Below are 24,946 nucleotides of genomic sequence, written 5' to 3'. Positions count from 1 at the left end.
GTTCCATTTGTATTTAACAAAAGACATTTAAAATTGAATATGAACCAACAATTATGTTGATAACGGGTTTAACAAAGAACACACCCAAATATAAACCTTTTACGGGAAGCACTTATTGTTTTTTAATGGTTTGTCTTGTGAATGTAAGATTTTTCCATAATACATAAATACTATATAACCATTAATCAAGCTGAGCAATGCATTGTTTTATTGAGCAATGCTTATGGGACAGGATGCTTTTAAATATTTTAGGCCTACAACACATACACACAAGAGCTGCACACTTTCATGACGTAGATAACAACAGTTATGACAAGTAGACTGACAACTGATAATATCTTCCTTCGACAGCGTATTTAAAAGGGCTCACATTTCCTTCTCTTTTTTCTCTTCCTCAAACGTTAAAGTATCAAACTCACACTGTACCATTAACATGGAAGCATGTCTTTACAAATTACAACACATGAGATCAAAACTCTATACAATTTGAGACAAAGTGAAGTCTTTTCCCCACAAAAGCTCATAGAAGTGGCTCCAAAGTGGCTTCTTTGAGATTCAAATGTGTTGTACAGACATCAAATTCATCAAGGACTCAGAGAATAAATCAGGAGTGTGTTCATAAAGCCCAATCTTGTGCTGAATTACCCAAACAGACTTCCACTGAAAACTGTCCTAAAACAAGAACTGACATTGCTTATCTAACTAGTAACTGAAAAAACAGAGAAATGAAAATACAGCAACACATCAAGCCTCAAAAGTGTTTTAACAAAAAAAAAAAATAACTTCAGTTATATCAACAATGTATTGGTAAAATAAGCTAAATGACCAGTTTAATCATTTCAGTGAAATCTTAAAGTTTTTGTACCATTAGGACTGCAACATTCAGTCATAATATTGCAAACACGTAATACACTTGCATATTTACACATCTACACATGAACAGCAAAACCACCTTAGGATTCGTCCTATTCACCTTTCCCTTTTTAGAAAATAACATTTTTCAAACATCTCTTTTTAAAAAATGATTCAAATACAAAATTAAATAATTCAGAGTAAAAAAGGCACACCCTCGCACAGTGTATATATGTCAACACATAAAGTAGAATATTTAGGATTACTTTGCAAACAATATTCCAGAAGAAGACATATCACAATATCTATATATTTTATAATACTAAAGGTCTCTGGGTTCACACAAATTTCAGACGATGATGACAGAGAGAGAGAGAGAGATATCAACAGTAAGACCTAGAGTCAGGCAGCATTCTCTCCTCTTTACAGTGCAGCTGAAACACTATACGCAGATTCGAGGATCAATATAGCGCCAGCACAACTGCATTCTCAAGAGAACGGCCCACTGTAAACTTGCTAATTGTTACTGTAAAAAAAAAAAAAAAAAGGAGGTACAAAATATGCTTCATTTTCATAACATGTTCTCTAATCAACAAAAAACAGGCAATGCCTTGTTCTTTCACTAGGGATACAAAAGTGGCGACGCACATGTAACCCATTAGGTGCTTAACACATTCTACGAATCACTACTATTGCATGACCCTCCGCGAGTCAGTGGTAAAACTGGAATCGTTTGCATAAACATTTTGGTGCATTAGATCATGTGCAAAAACTGTTGCTTTATAATTTATTCTAAACATTACTATCGGAGTCAACTGCAAATATTGAGCTCCTGTGCAAGACTTTACAATGCACAACAGGCAGATCATCTAAATCCAATTCGCAGATTGGAGATTAACTATGAATTTAGCAGTTGAACCTGAAGTTGCATCATTTTTTTACTGTTACGTATGCTTTGTGAACAGACAGAAAAAACTGATTTGATTTAAAGGTACTGCCTGCAGTTAATAGTGCAATAAACACTTTCAAACAATTATGCTCTAATTTATTTTCATTCTGACTCTGGTCATATTTGTTCAGGGCTAAATTTAATTTATGAATTAAAATATATTATTAAAAACTGGACTTTTTTTTTGTTAAGAACAATGAATTTTCTCTACAGAAAACATATGGACAATAAATATATAAGCAGCTTTGAGAATTCCAGTATGATAATCATACCACGTAGCTGGGCACAAACAACATCACTCGGTTTCTCAATCAACAATATCTAACACAAAGATACAGAACGCTATATATGCATGACTATATCACATGTATGCCTTATCAACCACATGGAGCCATAAACCTACCAAGAAATCAAACGGAGAAGAAAAAGAAACTGTAAACAAAAAAAAAAGATCTTGATAGATCTCAGAAGTGATCCTTTGACAAGTGGTATAGAGAGACGATGGATCCGTTACCACGGCGGAACCTCTCTTAGGATATGAGCTCATATGTGACCGCCTGTGATTCCGCCTCATTCCATCCTCAGGTACTGGTTAGGACAGAATGGTGGTGATGAAATCATAAAAGCGCTTTGAATATTGCTCGGGGTTGACCGTTGAGATCTCTGCCCCTGCCTGGAGAAGGGAGAAACAAAAATGTGCCATTTAGTACTAGCACTGTTTATGACATATTGGAACCGTGTTTGTTACTCTTACCCCATGTTTGACTGTCTTAGCTGCATGGGCTGCTTTCTTCTTGGCATCATATGGAGTGAGAATGTCAATCACCGCCATGAAGTAGACTTCTTTTTTAGGAGCATCTGTAAGGTAGAATGGACTACGGTTTTTAAGCAAGAACTGGAATGAAGTGAGACAGAACTGTCACTTGCCTTTTGACTTTCAACACTGAATATTTAACGTTAATATGTTTGGTCTTGGCGAAATAGATCTGCTACGTCGCTGTCCCTGTTGGTTATTGCTGCTGCTGTTTCAGAGCAAGTACAGCACCTGCTACTGCCAATACATACACGACACGCTGCTGTGAGCAAGTAAGACATGCTGCTGCTGCTGTACAATAAAGTGTACATGAATTTCCCGTAGCAGATCTATACAGGTGGAACTAGGGAAGGGGAAGGGTTTCTGAAGGCGCGCTGCTACTGCTACAGCAAACGCTGACCAAGTATTTTAAGGTTTAGCAGCGAGCTCATTGGCTGCTGATACAGCAGGAACCAATCAGCTGTGCCCTATAGAGAACGATGCAATTAGTTCACCCAAAAATGAAAATTCTGTCATTAAGAACTCGCACTCATGTCGTTCCAAACCCCTAAGACCTTCGTTCATCTTCGGAACACAAATTAAGATATTTTTGATGAAATCCAAGAGTTTTTTTTAATCCCCCATAGGAAGCAATGTAATAACCATCATTCAAGGTTTAACCCTTTTGCACGCAAGTTTAAAATATTCTGGCTGACGCCCCAGCGTGAGTTTTTTTTAAGGCAACTGTTATTTAGAATGTGTCACTTTATTGTTTCCATGGTGACGCATCATTGCTTGTCACGTAACGCACCACAGCGCTGTATGACTGATGATCTGCTTTTATTTAATTTTTCCTTTTTTATTCAAAATATTCACAAATTTGTTATCTATAGCATGAAATATCTGATATTCCGATTGTCAAATATGTGCAAGTGGATGTGTTTTGCTGTTTAAACACCTTTATAACGATCGCGTTAGTTGAGCCATATGCGCGATGGGCGCCGCCATGTTAGTTTGCGCCGCACAGAGAATCGGATCTGTTGGATTTACAACACGTGAATTCATCCACTTCTCCCGAAATACATGAAAGTGAGTCGGTGAACTGGGGAAGAACAGAGTAAACTTTAAAGTTACTTTCACAATGTGTATCTTATATGAATAAAACGTGTCGTCTAATTATAATGGAAAGGGTTGTTATTTCCGCTTCTATAGACATCATTGTGTATTATACAAATTCTAAATATATTGTTTTGTTAGTTCTCATGTGTATTTAAATGTCTGAAACCTAAAATAAACATTATTTGGTTGAAAACACTGCATCTATGTGATATATGAAAGCGCTGCACGCGTCCGTCTCTGGTTTAGCGCCAGCCAAAGCGCGCACGCACATTTGAATTTGGCAGTTGATCACGTGATGCGCTGAATGTTCTAATCACACCTGTGTGATCGTACGCGTCAAAGGGTTAACTGCTTTTCTTGAACCTTGAATGATGGTAATTACGTTGCTTTCTATTGAGGATAAAAAAACCTCTTGGATTTCATCAAAAATATCTTAATTTGTGTTCTGAAGATGAAAGAAGGTCTTACTGGTGTGGAACGACACAAGGGTAAGTACTTAATGACAGAAATTTCATTTTTGGGTGAACTAACCTTTTAAATGCCTTGCAAACTAAATGCTTGGTTTTATGTGATGCATTCAACATTGTTGCAGAATCTGCTGATTTGTCACCAAGATAATGCTATCTAGCTAACAGATAAAATGTGACAAAGAACAAAAATGACTACTACAACCGTTCAGTAATGATGTTTCATGATATTCCATCATTTTCCAGCAAAAATATTTATGAATATATTAAGTTGCATTACAGCTGTATAATTTCTATCTTGTTGCATATTTTCTTTTTGTAAAGTATAAAAATAATGAACACAAAATAGAAAATGTAACATTTAATGAATAAATATTTCTAGTAAAAAAATAAAATAAATAAATAAAATTATATATATATATATATATATATATATATATATATATATATATAAAACATTGCTAAAAATAAAAATAGTTAAAATCTGAACTACTGACCTGACTGTGCATCAGAAAAAAAATAAAATAAATAAATAATAAATGATTTTCAATCCATGAATGTGCAATATTGCAAAATTTAAATATGGCTGAATTTACAGTATTTACAGAGGAATGGTGTCCTTCTATTGCTGTTCATTGTAACACAATAGACCCCCCCCCCCAATGTATAATGTTTTTTCAAAACTCCAAATATTAAAATTGTGTGCATTACTTGTCCAGTATTATTTGTGCTACACACTGTAAAAAATTTTTTAAATTGTACTCAAAACACTGTAAATTACAAACAATATCTGTAAATTAACAACTTGACTGTTATTTTAAGTATTATGATATTAATGACCAATTAAAGTAATTCACATTTTTATACAGAAAAATTACTGTATTTTTATACAGTATTTTATATAGTATTTATACACATTTTTTTCTGTTTTCTTTAATTTACATAAAAATGTATGTAAAATTACATAATTCAAAAATAATTAGTAATTAAACTGTAACAAAACAGTTAAATGATAAAACGGTCGAATGACTGGCAGCCAAACCCCCCATAAAATTGAAGTAAAATATCCTAATTTAAATAAACAATGAAAAACACCTTTTACAGGTATTTGCTGAATGATTAAGATTAAACAGTCATTTGACCATTTTTTTAAGATTTGACAGTGAAGGTGTTTGATCGTAGTAATTCAGGAAATACCTGTTTAACAGTGTTTTTCTGTAAAACATTTAAGGAAAACTTCCATTAAAGTTGCACTTTATTTAAATTAGGATATTTTACTTTAATTTTACGGTTTTTGTTTGGCAGCTGTAGCTTACAATCTTTATTTTTACAGTGCAGGCATGAATGACACCTCGAATCATTCGGCTTATTTAAGAAAGGTATATTATTACTTTCGAAGTGATTTGACTCACAATTTTTTTTATTTTTTCAAATAAAATGGGCAGAAAATACATTAAAAAAATGGCTCTCAAGCTATATATCTAGAGACCAGAAAATCATAGCCACCTAGAACACCACAAAAACAATCTACCTACACCCTAGCAACCCTACTTTTAATTTAGTTCAAGCTGGAAAAATGACTTACTTTCATGGCTCTTGATGGCATATACGTCAATGACGGGGTCAAACTCTCCCGGGCCCAGAGGTCTATTGCTGTCTAGTGTGTTACTTGGGCTGTCTGGTGGGGAGCCAGTGGCCCCTCCGTCGCTCTCTGTCCCCTCCTCCTCGCCAGCGTCATTGTCTTCACTCTCCTCTTCGGGCTGTTCCTGCTCCCCTCTCTCCACATCATGGATCCCCACCAGCAGACTGTAGTCCATCAGCTTCAGCTGGGCCAGGAACTGGAAACACATTTTTCAAAGGATTAGAGCGTGAAAAAATCATTGTCCTTTTAATTAGACACAGTTTTAACGACACAGAGGGGTGATTAGGGCGAATGAGTGTTTAGATAAGAGTTTAATGATCCAATTACATTAAACAAAGCAAATGAATAGCCAGGCAGTAGCAAAGTGCATGATGGATGAGCACACAAACTTAATGCACACAGACCTCTACGTCATTCTTCAGTTTCTCCAGGAACATTTTCTTGTTTTCCCCATCTATGTAGATTTTCTGGCCATCATTGATGAAGTCATTGTCTTTGTAAGTTGGAAGCTCCTTGGTCTGTTATTCACATTGGGGAAAAAAAAGTGTTAAAGTGGCAAAATGTATACATTTAATTCTGATGTTTAGTTTACTTTGCAATAAAAAAAATAAATAAATAAAAAATAAAAAAATCGATGTCACTGACATACAATACCATAAATTCTTGATTTGTTAATACACTCAAAATTTAAAACTTTATGACAAAAATAATAATTTTTGAAGCAATATTTTTTACATATGGAACAAAATGAAGTGAAGTGTGTAGTTTCTGTGCTATTGGTAGTACCAAATGAAAATGCAATCTGTTTGTTTGAGCGGCCCAAATAGGACAGACAAAACAACATTAGCTCAACCAATGGGGTGGAAGTGTGTGTTTGTCCAAACAAAGGAATTATTTTTGCAATTCTTTTTGGTGCCGCTAGTATTGTAGAATTAACACTCTTCACATTTACTACAAAATTCTAACAATTAATGATGCATTTCTTTTGTCCATCATCTTATTACACTAAAAATCACCATCTAAAAAATAAATACAGTCTTTGTGGGTGAATAAAAATGTTGAGCACTTGGTCTGGTGCTATTATGATTTGCCCACACAACAAATAAACATCTGAGAATTCACTAAGCTTAAAAATAGCACATCACAGATGCAGTCGGGTGAAATACTGTATAAAGCAGCCTGCCTCCTGTGGACACTTGGAGCAACAGGGTGTGATTTAGACTTCATTATTGGAGCCAACAGACAATTACAGCATTTAAATAATTACAATGATCAAACCCAGGGTTATTTCCTAAATGCCTACTTTCACAAACATCAGCGATTCCAACTTGAAGTCTACAGCTAGTATCAAGATTAAAGGGATAGTTTACCCAAAAATAAAAAAAATTCTGTCTTCATATACTCCCTCTTGTATGTCATTCCAAACCTGTAAGACTATCTTTCTTCTGTGGAACACAAAAGAAGATATTTTGAAAAATGTTTTGATTCCTTTGATATTATGAAAGTTTTACAGTCCTTTAGGTTTGGAACATCATGAGGTAAATGATTTTTTTTTTAGGTGAACTATCCCTTTAATTCGTTAGATTTGTATTGCATTAAATTTGTGATACATTTATCAAACATCAATTTACACATTATTTAGCTATAAATACCTTTGTTGTAGTTGAATAAATTCTGTGTCCTGCAGAAAAACTGAACAAAAATCTAGATCTAGAATATATCTAGGAATCTAGAATACACGTTTTGACCTTTCATGGCCAATTGATGAAGTTTTGAATTGATTCCTGAGACTCCAAACTAGTAGAACATGCAGATGAGCATATGAAGGTATACTGTATATAAACACCCATATGGCTCAGCAGAACACTTAAATGCTGACGCACTAGTATTCCAGTTCTTTTCACAATTCCAGCAGAGATTGTTGAAGAAGCAGTCACCGTTCTGGAACAGGAGGACAACTTTAACTTAAAGCACCAGCCCTGGGCTTTTGTTTACAGTCCCTTGTGGGATCCAGAGGGAACGGTGCTTTCCTGAGGCAAAATGCAGGGTGATTCATGTTGAAGAAGAACACTGAGCAATATGGGACAGTTCTTTGCTGTTTTGTCCTTACGTGTCTTATGGCGCAGTAAAAGCGTGTGGCAATCCGGATGGTTTGTAGCTTTTGGCTCATGCGTGATTTGGATGGAGCATCCTCAGGTGGGCGAGGCTGCAGGGAGAAGGGAGGTCAGATGCAAAACGCAAGCACCCACAAATCACTGTGTGGAGGTGAGAGACCTGAGCTTTCTACGTAACTTTGGGGAACTGCGTTCTTAGGCATTTTTATAAAAACAAAATATGTAAAGCCTTTAGAAGACAATGGAAGAATTAAAAAGATGGAAAAATCCCACATACATGCATCAAAATGAAACACACCAAAACAGCAGAGTGATATAAAGTTGATTGATAACATGGCTGTTGTACAGTAAACAAGTGAAGACACAAAACATCATGGGAGAATGTTAAGAAAATCACAATTGAGAAACAAAGGAAACATTTCATCAAATACTGTGACTGACAAGAAATCTGTATATGACACATAATTACAAATATACATCAGTTCATATTTGCCCAAGAGTATCATATACAGCATTAGAATGTAAATATAAAATCTCAATGGAGAAATGAATCAACAAAATAATTCATCATGCCAGCAAGATTAACATGCATATAGAAAAAAATTATATATACATGCAAATCGTTCACATGCCCTCAATATGTACACAGATATGAGAAAAACACAAGATTAGGTTTGCCTTATGTGAGAAAATACTGTACACAAGTGTAGACTGCAAGAGTATTAACCCTTTATTAATACACACAATGTATTTATATACACTACTGTTCAAAAGTTTGGGGTCGGCAAGATTTTTGCTCATCAAGGCTGCATTTATTTGATCAAAAACACAATGAAACTGTAATATTGCAAAATACGATGACAATTTTAAATAACCGTTTTCTATTTATTATATTTTAAAAAGTAATTTTTTTCAGCAGTCACATGATCCTTCAGAAATCATTCTATTATATGCTGATTTGAAACATTTATTATTATTATTATGTTATTTATATATAATTCTGTTGAAAACAGCAAACAGGTGCTTAATTTTTTTTTTTTTTTTTTTTTTTCAGGATTCTTTGATGAATAGAAAGTTCAAAAGAGCAGCATTTATTTGAAATAGAAAACTTTTGTAACATTATAAATGTCTATACTGTCACTTTTGACCAATTTATTACAACCTTGCTGAATAAAAGCATTTCTTTCAAAAAAATAAAAAGTAAAAATCTTTTTGACCTCAGTCGTTTGAACGGTAGTGTACGTTCCACAGGAAGTTTAATTCAGTGTGATAATGTGTAATCCAACAGTCAAATGTTCCCTGAAAACAAGTAGTCAAAGTCTGATCTATTATTTACAATAGTTCTACTTACCATCTCACTCTTTACCTTCAGAGATCAACACACTTAAATTACAGTGTAAAACAATAGGGTATCACGATATAAGAGACACCACGGTTCTTGGGTTTAAAATAATCCAATATTATAATTATTTTTATTCTTCTCAGGACCATTACCTAAATAAATTGAAACCACTGGACTACAAAAGTGCAGTTTCCCAGACTCTGAAGCAAAATAAATCAAGCAAACACTGAATTAAAAAGGAACACAGAGAGTTTTTTTCCCCAAGGAATGGATAATATAGAAAATGGGAACTTTTCACACAGGAGAATTTTATTTTGGGAGTTTATTAATACACAAGACACATGGAAAGGAAGATGATGTTATAATATGTTCAGAAAAAGTTTTTTTTTTTTTTTTTTTTTTTTTTTACATAATTTCCAAACTCAGACATGCAATACATTAACATGCAAATGTGAGCTCATTTTCTGAACACTTATGTAATCATACACTGGAAGTGAAAATAGTTCCAGTTTTAGCATGGAAGTTCATCCCCTATTCAAAAGTTCTATGCTTTCTACACATAAAAAAAAAAAAAAAGAGAGTTTACCTTTTCTTTGTCGCTAGCCTCTCTTGCCACTGTGGATCCCTAAAAATGTACAAAAAGTCATTATTAAAAGAATCGTTTACCCTAAAATTAAAATTGTGTCATTTCCTCATTAGGTCAAAATCAATATTACTTATTTCCAACAATCTTTTCTGAAGTTATTTATGATACACTTCAACCAATTCATTAAAAAGATCTGATTCAAAAGAATCATTTGTTCATGAATCAGACATCACTACTTCTCTCATTAAGGGACCAGGGAGAACTAGGGTGGATGTCAGAATTTTCTGTGAATAATGAGTTAAAGTTATCACATGCCTCAACTCAAAGACTCGAAATATAGCATAAGTTTAATAACAAAGCATAATGTAGTAACTGCACATAATGTAATAAGTCTTACATTATTAATGTAATAAAATGTTCATAATGTAATAATTCTTAAAATATAATAAAAACTCTTAATGTAATAATGATCTTTCAATGTAATAATTTTTCACATTATGTAATAGGTTATTGTATGAGAAATGTATTACATTATGAACCAATGTAGCAATTTATAATGTAATCACTGTTCATAAGGTAATACCAGCACATAATGAATAAGTGAATCAATGTTTACGAAATAATAGTAATAATAATAATAATTTTTAACATAATACATCTGAGCACAAAACATAACTAGGCTACAGTGTGAAATCAACATTTTTTTTTTATTTTTATAAAAGTTGTACTAATTTTGTGATTATGACGTGTTCCATCATTTTGAGTCACCTTGACCCAGAAACACATTTTAAGTTTTATGCACTAATTAAAAAAAATAACCACTTTCCACTTTCTAATTTTTAAGTATACGTTTTTAATCATTGTTGAGATACAGTCATTTAAATGCTCATAAAAATGGGCTTATATTCTAAAAAATGTATAATGTATTTATAATTTTAGTGATATGATTCTCTATAGAGATGCTTTTTTTCACGGTTTGTCATTAACAGTATGTATACCTTTTTGTTGTCAAATTAAAAAAACATTTAATATTCTCTTTACCTAAAGCCTACAAGTGTATTTGGCTTATGTATATAAAAGAAGTAATGTACAATAATAATAGTAAGTAATTTCAACATCAATAATAATGATAATAATAATAAAAAATCTGTTGTATTACATTTTTTTTAAAGCCTGGATTTAGATTTCAAAAATGTATACCAGTGCTTAATAATAATAATAATAATAATAATAATAATAATACTGTAAGGGATTACCAATGTTTTTATGTTTAAAAAAGCTATGACAATATGACAAAGATTTTGTTGGGTTTATAATGTAATACATTTCTTATAATGTAAAAAATGCTACCTTATTATTTTATTACGTTTTGAGAAAATGATTACATTATTAACATTTTATTGCATTAAAAAATGTAATACTTATTACATTATGTGCAGTTATGATGTCCCGATCCACTCACTTTCATTATATTAATATAAGAGTAGACGGCTCTTTAAACAAGAATCACTCACCTTCAGGTCATATTTTTTGTAAACAGGCAGCCGGTGGCTGAAAACATTGCGAGTGACGATCATGTAGGTCTCATCTCCATCCACTGTGAGGCGATACATGCCCAGAAACTGAGGGAGCAGCGTGTTTCCATGGCACTCGACTATATACTACAGTGGGCAAATACAATACAAAAAAAAAATAAATTATTCACTTGTGAGACTCACTATAGGATCATTTTCTTTGTTCAAAGAAACAGATTTTCCCTCTACCTGGTGGTACTTCTTCAGAATATTGTGCATCTCGGCCACGTCCTCGCTGGTGATGATCTTGATGACGTACCTCTTGTTGTATGAAGTGTGGAAACGAGCTCCACTGCGGCCCTGAGCATCACTGGGAATTGGGGCCCTGCGTGTCAGGGAGTTCTGCCACGGGAGAAAAGAACACTGAAGGATTTCACACTGCCAGGCTTGCACTAAACAGCTCCAATAAAACGGTGAAAAGCAACTGGCACTTCTCCTAGACTGCAGTCTGCAGTCAGACTGGAATGCCAGACTGTACCGTCTGGCTACTTCTTTTATTGAAACCCATCACAAACTGAAACACGTTAGTAGATTTTGGTCATTTGGATCGCAAAAAATCCTATCTTGCTCTTTTATAGCAAAAGAAAACGAGATAAAGAACATTTTGCAGTTAGAGCCCCATGCAAAAAGATAGGAGTCACTGGGTTTGCATTAAAATGGCATTATTCAACCAGCAAAAGCACAGCTGAGTTACTGCCAGCGCTCTGAGATGCCATCTTCGGTATAGCTGCCAAAAACGCAAGGTCTCTGCGGTTTACTGCAACAGCCACACTCAGTGTTGTCGTTGTACTGAGTGGGATTCATTTTCATGATGTTCAAAGTGGTTCCAAATTTCTTAGTAAAACTGATTTAGTAGATCAGTATTTCTCAACTGGTTTTGCTTTAGGACCCAGATTTGGATACCATGAATCAATCAAATTTTCAAAATGATCAACAACTCGAGCAGAAAAATCCTCTTTAAGAACAAAAACTGAAATATTTATATCAATTTATTAATTAACATTACAATACAACCACATAGGCCAAAAATATGCAAAATTATTATTAAGAAGGCATATACTGGAAAACTGAAAACTGTCAATTTTGTAAATGCAAAAACATCAGCAGAAATGCAATTTACCTGTGGACCCTTATTTAATGTAGTCAGACTTTTTTTAATTTATTTTTTTACTTTGCATAATTTTGTTCATGATTTTGGAGGGTGAGGACATGTCAATAAATTTGCACCAAATTCTCAGCCTTATTTGACATTAAAGGCACAATATGTAATTTTCGCCACTAGAGATTGCTTATTTGAAACAAAGGTGTAGCTTGATGATGCCGTGAACGAGCGTGGAATCATGGGAGTTACCTCCACAGCAGATGGAAAGGAATCCGACAGACTCGGGCAGAAATCATGTTCGTGGATGAGCTACTGTATTAAAGTTACGGTGATATGAAGCAGGGCGGGTCGAGAGCCGTGGGAGCGGAACGAGGCCGCTGGAGCGAACTCTAATGATAGACACCTGCGATATACACCAATCTTGAGTTCAGCAGAGCTTTTACTATGCTTTTGCTGCAGTTGGCCACTTTCGCTCTTTTTGTTGCGCATGTGGGGTAACGCAGCGCTGTTTTAGATGGTTAAAACAATCATAAATATATTTAAAAATGTGTTGAAAGATATGTTATAACATAACTGTGTGTGTTCGCTCAGTGGCTGCTATGAGAGACTTGCTGTGCTTTGCAGTAATCTAGATCAACATTAGTAAAACTGGAAATCGAAGGTAGCATGGATATGATGTCATTGACAGGCAACGCAATGACACGGTCCCGTGTCCTGGTTAAAATTGCTGATTTCTCTGGATTTAAACATTGTTGGAAAAGTTTGGGATATATAACATTGTTCTAGTGTTTTTTGGATATTTTAATCTAAAAATCTTACATATTGTGCCTTTAAAGATACTGTATTGGCAATCATTCTCTCATGACTTTTAAAAACCTTTTATTTTTTATATCAAACCTATGCACAATTTCATGATTAGCAGCATTTAGCATTGTTTCCCCCCGCTGTCCCTATCAAAACAGAGCAGATAAGACCAGATTTTTTTCATGACCCACCTGTTGAGAACCACTGTTGTATTCATATAAAATTCATATTGGATGCATTTATTGATTTGAAGATGTTTTACAGAAGTCACCTGGAGACATTAAAAAAAAAAAAGTGCTTTCACTTCAATGAAAACAAAATGCTGATTCCAACAATCACAGTGCTGGGTCAACAGTAGAGTAAGTGTAGTACTGAGGTATTCTGGGACATGGGCCAAATTCAATACAGTATTTTCAGCTTATGACATTTAACTTGATCTGGGCCTGAAAGATCTGATGATTGCTACTGAAACTAAAACCTGATATTATTGCAGTTTACTTATAAACTGCTACATATGAACTGAGAAACAAAAATGCTTTGTTTTAAAGGTGTCATATCACGAGGAATCAACTATTTTTTCGTAGTTGTACTGTTGCGTGGTCACGAAAGCTTATTGTTTGCATGCGTTTTAAGCACTGCGGTTTAAAAACAGGTGATAAACCGTTGAAGCACAATGAACATCGAAAGAGAACCAATTTTAGTATATGCGCACATTGTCTGAGAGACTGTTTTTTCAGCGCCGTCTGAAAGACACACGGCATGAAGCCGCTGCTCATAGAGCGCGTGAGAACTGAACTGAGTGCTTTTTGCTGCCTAATTAGGCTTGAACGGTTAAATATACATACCTACAAGTCAAAGTTACCATGTATTTGCAAGTAAACAGTCATTTATGTTTAAGAGAACGTTAGAAGTTAGAAGAGAGAAAATGCACGAGTATACTGAATATATGTATTTAAGAGCGAGTATGGCATACTCATATTGTGATACAAGATTTTGGTCATTTCACCCACCCCTACCGTAATGTGTATGTTCTGTTTTGTTTTTGTTTTCACGGTTTCCTGTTCTGGTTTATCTGTGTTCTTTGTGCCCCATGTGGTTTCCGTAGTTACAGAGTTAATTCACCTGTCCGTACTAAACTTTGATTACTCCCCTGTGCATTTAAGACCTTAGTTTCCTAGGTTCTTCGTTCGGTATTGTTTATGTTACTGTTTATGTAAAAGCTAAAACGATCTCCTAGTGTTTCTCCTTTGTTCAATAAACAAGTCTTTCGTTTCATCCTTTCTTTGTGCAAGCCTTTTAATGTGACACGTTGAATCATGGTTTAATTTTTTTTTGATTTTACAAACCAAATCAGCGTTGATATTGCAAAGCTGTTTTAACGTCTTACTTTCTGTACAGATCTTCAAAGCTTTGTCTTCAATGAAATTTCAATGTTAATTCATAAGTATTTTGTTAACCTTTTTTTTTTTTTTTTTTTTTTTTTTTACAACCATTTAGCATTAAATTGACAACTGACATTTCAATCACATTTGAACGTTGAAGGTCGGTCACGTTCCAGCTGGGACTGTAACTTTCAGACCTTAATCTTCATGTGCACAGGCTCTCAACAGCTTGTGCAGCACATCTCAGGGCGGTTTGTTTAATAAGCCTGTCAAAGTGCACTGCAGGCTTTGCAAAGAGGCTGTTATTGAAAGATGCGGCAATAAAAATTATATTGGACATGACAACAAACTTGCAGTCGGTGTGTGAATGGAGTCAAAAAAGTGCTCAGCCAGTTGCTCATTTCACATGTGAAGAATGAAGAAAACGGTCATTAAAGCTTAAAGAGGACCTATTATGCTTTTTTACATTTTCAACTTTGTAGTGTGTAATGTTGCTATTTGAGCATGAAAAATGTCTGCGAAGCACAAAGTCCACTCTAAAGGGAGGTATTCTTTATAATATCAATAAGCACTTTTCTGAACTCCCTGAAAAGCCTTGATTGTAGTCTTGAACTTACGTCACAATATTCCTCATTTAAATAATTCCCGCTCAAAGCATACACAAAAAAAAAAAAAGGAGAGTTACGTTAGTACTGTGTTGAAACTTGTGGTTATGGTGAGGAACTTCACACAGCCGAAATACGCTCAAAGTGGTTGCCCAATCACAAAATACTGACCCAGCCGACCAATCAGAGCACACTGCACTTTTCTGAAAGAGGGGCTTCATAGAGACCAGAACTAAATAGAGCATTACTGACAGACTGGGAAGAGAGGTGCTGCAACAGTGCAAAATATGTGAAAAATAATGTTTTTTTGTTTGCTTGTTTTAACATTGAAGCATGAAAACCTATTCTAGTAGACCCCAAAAACAAACAAAATCAAGACTTTACAAAAGGGCGTAATAAGTCCTCTTTACATGTAACCATTTTTGGCACAAAAAATGACTAACATTATTGGGAAAAAAATAAATAAAAATATATATGACATGACTTAAGCACTTAGGTACCTGATATTCCTGATCATCAATGGAGAACCGCTCCCTCAGATTGCGGAAGACTAGGGGACAGTACTCCTTAAACTTGAAATGGCTTGGCATGTTCTCTCTTTGGAAGCAGAAAAAGGTGCAAAAGCCGATAACTACCAAAAGCAAACAAATAAATAACAAAATAATCACACTAAGTTCAGCAATATCGCATCGAGTCAGTCTTTCTTACTTGTTGAAGAGGTGGTTGTCCACCTTGATCTTCGAGTTGGCTTTGAAGTCATCAGGCATCAGCATAACAGGAATTTGGATGTGACTGAGTTCATTTATCTTAAAAACAACAACAACAACAACAACAACAAGCTGTCAAAGTGAAAGAAAATGATTCAGTTATGCCAAATGACAAAATAATATTTGAACAGTGATGCATATCAAAAATAGCTTGATATCTGTTTTACAGGAGACTTCTGGACCTGCTCCAATGAATAAATCAAACTGTTTTCTTATTTACTGAGAACTATCTGCAGTACAGGGGCCATTCTTCAAATGTGGTGCACTGATGGACCGCTGCCAAGAAACAACTTCCTTTCACTAACAGCAGCAGTGAAAAACTGAGCTGTCTGCACCAACAGGCTAAGCATTACTTATTTGGCCGGACTGTCCACTTCCTTTTTTTTATTGCTCTAAATAATTCAACACACGTCAAGTGGCCTTTCATGGGCAATAGCACACGCATGACTACACACAAACTCAAGTCAGTTGATTAATAGTGACATGAACTCAGAAAGCTGCCTACTTATCCAAGGATAAGCATATTTCTGTTCAACAATGGGTGCACATGTGCGTTTGTCCTACAAGGTGGAATCCAACCTGATTTTTGGACACTCCCTTTCCACTATGACGTGTTTTGTGTATGCAGAGAGTTATTTTTGCGCATCTTCCTGTGCCTCCATCTGTTCCTGCTGCATTAGGGGGCGTCCTCCTGTCTATTAAGAAGCATTTCAATAAAAAAAGCTGAACTTTATGATTTAAAACAATGACAAACAGGATGTCAAAAATAAGTATTACGAGGAAAAACAAACTACGTCTGATTTAAGGTACTGGTAACAGGCGAAATTGGAAGCCTCAGAATACCAACAACCATCTATCACTGTCTAATGCTGCACAATAATATCACAGTGGAAATGCAAAGCTGAACAGGAGTCTACAAAGAGATAAAGAAGGACTAGAGAAAGCAACTGCAAGACTGGGGGAGAGGGCAGCAGGTTCACTGAGAGCAGTACTGAAACAGCAGCAGCTGAAAACAGGGAAGGACAAGCCACGGTCAATCAGCCTTAGTTGTGTGACACACACACACACACACACACACACACACACACACACAGCATCCGCTCATTTACACATTATGTGCCATGTGATTCAGGGTAAAACTGTATCAGTCATAAATTTCACATCTAATATTAAAAATATGTATAATGAATTTAATGATTTTTTAAATGCTGTATTTAAAAAATATTATTATATAATATTATTATGAACAAATATATAAAATAATGTTTTATAATATGTTTTTAACAGATATACTATATTATAATAAAAGCTATAAAATATATAATATAAAAATACAACAAAGAATTCAGTGATACTATATATTATTTTATATATTTAAAAAAATATATATATTTTTTTGGTTCTCGAAATCTGATGACGGCTGAGAGCCGTGCGATATTCTAGTGATAACAGCACTCCTAACTTTTCACTGTTTGTATCACTCCGCTTGAAGAGACTGTAATGGCAAATCCACCGTATTATATATATGAACCATGAACTGTAGTTTTAAGAGTTTTTTTTTTTTTTAGGTGAGAATGTAGTTGTTTAGACCTGAAATATGTGACTTATATTTAATCATAGCGCCTATTTTACAATTTGTTTAGACCATCAGCGGCCGTTTAGTGTTCGTGTACCTGCCGAGAACAGCTTCATCCCGGCCATCTTTGGGGATTTGTGTCTTATTTTGGTTAAACATGAGATATAATTCATTTTGGATACATAAAACTAGCAATCTTTGGTCTTATTAATCTATTACTTGTTCCTGAGCAAATCGAATTGGGCTATGTTAAATTTAGTAATTTAATATTATGGCTATATTTAACTTACATCCTGTAGAGCACTGCTTTTTTACGTTTGACTGAACTGTACAATTATGTTTATTTTGTCATTTATAATGGCAATTTTATATAAATAATATGTTGTATTCAGTATTGAGAAAAGGTCCATTAATGTGTAATATGGACTGAATAAAAGTTACAATAATACGCCATTAGATGGTGGCAAACTTTACAAGTGAATGAGTCAGTCGCGAGAGACTTTTAAATTGAAAGGGACTTTTGTAAACAAAGGATGTTGTTTTAGAACTGTTATGGAAAATTCCCTTAACTGTAAAAAGGGCAAATACAAAGATCGCTTTCCTCAGCGGACATTCAAACGGATTTTTATAATGGATTTAATATTATGGACATCGACCTGAAGAATGAATGTTATATCAGACACAGGTAATGAACGATCCAACTTCAAAGCATAGTATATGCATGATTATTTTGATCTTAATGATAATCACAAAATTAAAATTGATATTAACTGCAGCATGATTACATGTTTGTCTTTGTATCATTTATATTAAATACAGACGTGTTTATTCTCTAATATATAGTAGATCTTCACCCCCACCCCTTTACACTCGGTTACATAATCAGCATACAATTTCGTTTGGATAAAGCCATTGAGATTAATCAAGCAACCAAGAAACCAGGGGCTTTCCAGGCGGAGTAGGTTGTGTGTTTTCTGAAAGCCACTCTGGGACATGTGCGCCGAGAACATTACAAGCAATTTCATACTTCTTTTTATTGCATTTCATTTCAAATAATTCCATTACTGAAGCCTGTTTTCTCAGCAGACTAATATCTGTCAGCACATACGGCTTATCACCCACTTTACATAACATAGCGCTACTACAAATTCACATCAAGGGCAACAGACAGTGTCGTTCCTTATGTGCTGGGAAAAGAGGCTGGCTGAGCATGTAACGGGGTGGGGGGGTGGGGTGTTCTGGCTCTAGTTAAGGCAGTTTCTCATTCTGGCCATTAGGGAAGTTCCTGCCACAATGGAAGAGGCCTTTATCTCCTTCACCTCAGACTTAAGTTATACCTCCGAGACTCTTACGCAATCAACATGAAAAAGCTCATCTGACTCAGTGCTGAATGAGAGGATGAAAAATCTAAAAGGAAAGAAGAGGGGAGGAAGGGTGAGGATTAGATGAGAGAGAAGAGATGAATCTTAAAGAACTATGAAAGATATAGACGAACATCAAGCATACGCAAGACGGTGTGACATATATGTGGTGAAGGGAGGGGCTCCATTGGCCTAAATGATAAAAATAGGCTAAACCCAGAGGCGATATTCCTGAACACTACATTTATGAGGTCAAAAGATCTCATTGTCAGTTAGCCCCAATAAAGCAAAATTATAAAGGATGGATGGGAAGAATGCGCTAATGATGTTTGGGAGCATAAACCTGCAGGCAACACTAATTCGTTTGGGGGGTGATGCTATTCTACACAAACACCCAATGACTGAGAGGAAATGATGGAAAGAAAACTCCAAGATGGAATTCATGCCCCCATAAGTATTCCTAAGTGTTTTAGACATTCCATGTTTTTTTACAATAAAAATATTTTTGTCAGGTAACCTGAAAAAAATGTGCTTGGTTGCTCTATAGCTAGTTTTATTTGTTTTTATTCAAGTCCAAAAATTATACTTAAAGTGCCCCTATTATGCTATTTTAAAGGTTCCTAATTTTTTTTTGGAGGTCTCCTATAGATTTATATGTATCAGATCAAATCTCAATATACATCATATGCACATCACCTCATTTCTCAAAGAGTCTGAAAACGATTCATTCGAAGATTGTCTAGCTCCTCCTTTCTGCGAGCCTACTCTGCTCTGATTGGTCTACCGCTGACAGTGTGTTGGAAACGAAATACCCATTATCATATCTGAATTTCAGCTTCTGAATGTGCATACTATGGACACTTTACTATCCTGAGAGGCCACAGGAGAGGATTTGAGAATGGAGGTGAATGTAACAATGGCAGATGTAGTACGTCTGAATTTCATTCATACTATTTTAACAGTCGCAAAGTAAGTTTCAAACCAAATGTAATGCCTACTATACACTATGCGATTTCGGACACAGCAAGTGACACAAACGGTAATGATGGCGTCAGTTTTTTTCTGTATCAATTCCAGCGCGAGTCCTCATCTTTTTGAAGTGCATGCAAAGTGAATTTGCAATGCTGAAAACAGCATCTTCTCGACCTGTCGACAACACGAACAAAACTCTTCCAGCCTCAGTTACAACTACAGTGTTTGAGGGCAGGTCAACGTAGACGTTATTCACGGGCAGCCAATAAAGATCATAGGTTGGCATTATGCAAATATGTTACATTGTTATGTAGGTACGTGACAGGAAGTAAGACTGGAATTGCTGACGACTCATTTCAGCTGTTCAGAATCAGTTCTTTCTTTTAGGAGACAATAACTTTTTTTGTTGTGCATCTTTGTGTGATCTTTAAAATTTTGCAGACCTTTTACATTCACAAACAGCTATATTACACACTGCGTGAAAGGTAATATTTGAAAAAGCATAATAGGGGCACTTTAATATGACCGAATCAGCCTGACTACATTGGGCTACATCAATGGAAGTAATTTTTAAAGTTAAATCAAGCAGAAATAAACTGCACATATTCACTTTTTACAGCACAACCTCTAGGGCTAATGAGAAAATACATTAAAAGGCCATTCAAACAACCTCTCCATTCCTGAAGGGGGAAACTGGCTTGTGCTTTACTACATCTACTTAGGATACTCTAAGGGACGACATTAAGTATATTTTGAAAAAATGGGATGAAACAATATTTGTTGACAGCCAATGTAACTCTTTCACCATAAATGATGCGCTTGTACAGTGGCTGTCTATAATACTACTAAGTGTTAGGCAGGCATAAAATCAGTTGATATTGGATATTCAAAAATACAGCCTGAAACTTTTGACTTTAAACACTGGATGTTACAAGTTAATTTAAAGATAAGAATAATTCATCAAGCCCAATAGCCTAAAAGATCTAAATATCAGGTTTTACATGATTCCTACATAAGCTATATGGTATAAAAAAATTATAAAGTATAAAAGGCAATTCATGTAGATGCCACTTAAAAATAAGAGTAATTATGAACAGCATTTTCAACAGCCATATAATTCTATAGTATTGAAATAATGCTAAATCTTCCTCACCTCAACTCTTCTTCTAAATAAAGACATACAGAAAATTTAGATGCTTTTCAATTGTATCTGAGATGCTTATAGAGTGCATAAAAACAATGAGCATTTGATGTCTTGACTTCAATCTATGTGTAAATTAATAATTATACTGTACACTATACAGTGTTTGCACTTCCACACAACACAGAGGTAAGAAATAATAATTTCATGCATCTCATGCATGTGCATCATGACAGAGCATAAGGCTCCCAGACACTGGTGTTCACATTCCCTGGAGACCAATTAAAGCTTTGTCAGATACCTGGAAATCTTCCATTCCCACAGGAAAAGTACTCTTTAAACATATCAAGGTATGTTTTTTTAAAAACACATATTTAGCACTAGTTAGTGTTTTTGCATTTGTCGAATATTGAGAAATAAGAGAATAGAAAAGGAACAAACATTTAGAAAACCATTTGTTATGAGCTCACTATAGGTAACTGAGAAAAAGTGCATTCTTGTAGTTGTTATTTTCTTGCAGACATTAGGGATCGACACAGGATCAGGGATCTAAATGCTGTCTGCAGCCTGTATAGTTAGTCATTCAGCATCTTCTAACACCATGACTATGTGCCAAAACCTCGCATCTGAGGAGCAAACACTTGCTTTGCTTGCTGACAATCATTTCATTGATTCTTGAGTACTGGGAACAAAACGGGCCACTAAACTGAAAAATAAAGAAATTAAAAAAAAAATATATGTACATATTGGATTAATCACCTCAGTTATTCACCAATGTTTGGTTGTAATCTCCTGCTTCTTGCATATTTTTTCTTATCCATTAGCCTACTTAACATGGATCAGCACCATCGGATACAAAAATAATGTGTCAAACATAATACAAATATTGACAAATGTAGCATTTGTGTCAAATAATTAATGAATTGACACCACAGAATGCTTTCAAACTGATTTTCAGCACCATCTGTTGAATTTTCACTACCGTCATGTAATGGTGTTAATGAAATAATCACATTCTGCATATCACACATATTACAGCCATTGTGTTTAGCTGGTTTTAATCACTAACATGACCTACTTAAAAGTAGAGAAATTACGTAAAAATGATAATATATATAAACTCACCAGAGTCTATGTGATCTATTGATCTCATAGCAGATGAAATATGTAAAGAGGACCTTCAGAATTAATAATAAATTTTTATTGGTAACAAAAAAATACTAATTTTAAGATTAATTGTGCTTACATTATTAATAGCATTTTTTTTTAAAATATCCTCAACAGTATTAGTAAAAAATATATTTATCTATGTTCTTAGATTTATGTAAATTATTTGGTTATGTCTGATGACAGGTGGTTTTTGGTTTTGGTGAGTGATAATCTCATTCTTGTTAAAAAGCACAAGATTAATTTCAAGGCGGAAATCTAAAGTTGTGTGGCATATCTCAAGAACAGAACAGATCTCAACAAATACCTCTGGTGTTTAGAGTCGTAGAATGACGTCAATGCTACAGTTATCGAGGGATCAAGAAGCCGCAAGAAAACTGTCACACGTGCCTTCAATCCGCTCAGACGGAGCATCGCAGCTGTTATAACCTGTAAGAAAACGTAAGCCTTACCGAGTGGTTCACTCCCCACATCAAGACGCTGAGCAGCGGGTCGCTGGCCCGAAACAGCTTCACCTTCTGAGACACGAAATGTTTCTTCTTGGTTTTCGTTTTGCTGGCGATGGATGCAGCAAGGTTGCTGGCTGCAGAGGCCATGTTTAGCGAGTAGGCTCGGATGAATGAAATCCCTCTCTGTGCGTGGCACTATGGCGATGTCTTGACACAAGCTGTTCAGAATCAGCAGCGCCCCACCGGATCTCGACATGCAATTTGTCCCTTTCGTTATTTAATGCATCGCGTTCATGCATCCCTCTGTAAACGCGCAGCTGACGGAACGATGGAAACTCTCAGAAATCCCGCTATCACCAACTCCCACCAGCTAAATGCTAGCTGTCATTGACGTTAGCTTGAAGGTTACAGTTGGCAGGATGTATGCCGCTACCAGCTCATTCACACACACAGCTTTGCAAACTAAATCGTAACCTCGCCCGGTGAAGCATCCCAGAAGCTCAAATGAATGACTTCCGTGTCCATTATGAGGCTAAACGTAAAATGTAATAAAAGTAAACAGATGCACAGATTCAGAACGCAGATATTTCACACCACCCTCTTTAAAAAGGTGTGTCGCCTCATTTAAATCATGGCGAAAACCCGTGAACAAACGTTATGATGATGTTACAATCCCTTATGATTTTCTCAATGCGAACTTAACGAATAAAAAAACGGCGAAATACTAATAGGAAACAACCACTGTCCTGCTGAAGTCAAGTTCCGACGAAGACCGGGCATCTGAGCCATCCACTGCGCCTGTATGCCGCAGCTGGATCAGTCTTTACTGCCTCTGACAGCTCTGCTTTAGCTCAGCTCAGCACGTTGACACATAAATCTTCTGTTTCACGTAACATTATTGGCCTGGCGCCACGCTTGGGTAGATACGGCTAGAGCTTGATGAAATCCTATTGGTGCACGGTGCACCAATCTCGATTTTGGTCTTGGCCAGTAATGTAAGCTTTTCACGCTTAGTCTTCAACGTTTAAAAAATAAGGCTGTCTAAACATTAGAAAGGTTATTCTGTGCAAAACCGAGTCCACAAAAGAGATGTCGCCGAGGACGTCAAACAAACCAATTCCATAGGCTAACACGTACCTGCGGCGTAAACAGCTTAGGTGGATAATCAAAATTATTGTATGATTACAATCAATGTATATGTATCTTAAAAAAAAAAAAAAAATTTGCATGGAATAGCTAGTATTTTATGCAGACTATATACAGGCCTTAAATGTTAAGAAGACCACATTTAATCATTACAGTAGCCTATTTGATTCGATTTCTTAAAAATGCACTGCTTCTTTCTTTATATAGAGCTACATTTTATATATTTATAGCAATTTTAAGAAATATGTTGTACACATCTATGAGATGAAGACTCCATATCAGTAGCCTAATAAGTTTTATTTTACATAGAGCGGGTCGCCTCATGGGGGCAGACATGTTAAAGGGATAGTTCACCAAAAAATGTATCATTTACACACCGTCAAAATGTTCCAAACCTGTATGAATCTCTTTCTTCTGCTGAACACAAAAGAATATATTTTGAATGTTGGCAACCAAACAGTTGATGGGCCCCATTGATTCTATAGTATTTTTTTTTCCATACTATGGAAGTCAACTGTTTGGTTACCGACATTCTTCAGAATATCTTCTTGTGTTCAGCAGAAGAAATAAATTCATACAGTGTTTTTTACTTACATTTTTAGGGTCAGTACATGATGACAGAAGTTTCATTTTTGGGTTACTATCCCTTTAAGATCGCATAACCAGTCGAATACAAATAACTTCGCTAATCTTGTTATTGAACACTAACCTGATGGCGGATGTAAGATTTTTTTTTAGTAAATATAAACTTTTAATTTTGTGTTATGTTATTTTCACATTGCTAGTTGTATTCTAAGTTAAAAAAAAAAAATAAAAAAAAATAAAACATTTAGATTGGAAATGCACTAACCTTTGTAATAGTCCAAGCAAATTATATCCATGTGATTTTAATATCTACTTGGAAAACACAAGTATTACACTTACAATGGTTATTCTTGGAGCCCCCCAATGCATATTTTGCATGTCTCCTTCGTCTGACACTCCCATTTCAGGTCTTGGGTCTCTACTAATGAGCTGATGAATTGAATCAGGTGTG

The 24,946-nt window shown here is 35.2% G+C and overlaps 1 protein-coding gene across 4 annotated transcripts; it reads right to left on the bottom strand.

The window, feature by feature from the left end:
- Positions 1-185: 185 nt before the first annotated feature.
- On the bottom strand, positions 186-24,946 carry pip4k2ab (phosphatidylinositol-5-phosphate 4-kinase, type II, alpha b). Of its 4 annotated transcripts, none has more exons than XM_051882328.1 (11): positions 24,835-24,943; positions 16,040-16,137; positions 15,832-15,928; positions 11,628-11,780; positions 11,379-11,525; positions 9,865-9,903; positions 7,933-8,028; positions 6,227-6,340; positions 5,766-6,018; positions 2,556-2,659; positions 186-2,474 (listed from the first exon to the last, which is right to left on the bottom strand). In XM_051882328.1, exons 1-11 carry the CDS (start codon positions 24,895-24,897, stop codon positions 2,394-2,396), a joined length of 1,245 nt encoding a protein of 414 aa, XP_051738288.1. In that variant the 5' UTR covers positions 24,898-24,943; the 3' UTR covers positions 186-2,393. The 4 variants fall into 4 exon arrangements, with proteins under 4 accessions (XP_051738288.1, XP_051738299.1, XP_051738307.1 ...); XM_051882339.1 differs by lacking the exon at positions 24,835-24,943 and adding an exon at positions 22,768-23,660; XM_051882347.1 differs by lacking the exon at positions 7,933-8,028 and having other exon boundaries at positions 24,835-24,946.

This window comes from Ctenopharyngodon idella, chromosome 2 (assembly GCF_019924925.1).
Source record: "Ctenopharyngodon idella isolate HZGC_01 chromosome 2, HZGC01, whole genome shotgun sequence".
NCBI classification, from domain to species: domain Eukaryota; kingdom Metazoa; phylum Chordata; class Actinopteri; order Cypriniformes; family Xenocyprididae; genus Ctenopharyngodon; species Ctenopharyngodon idella.
The sequence above is the reverse complement of the archived record's forward strand: the minus strand, read 5'-3'. Positions and strand labels throughout refer to the sequence as shown.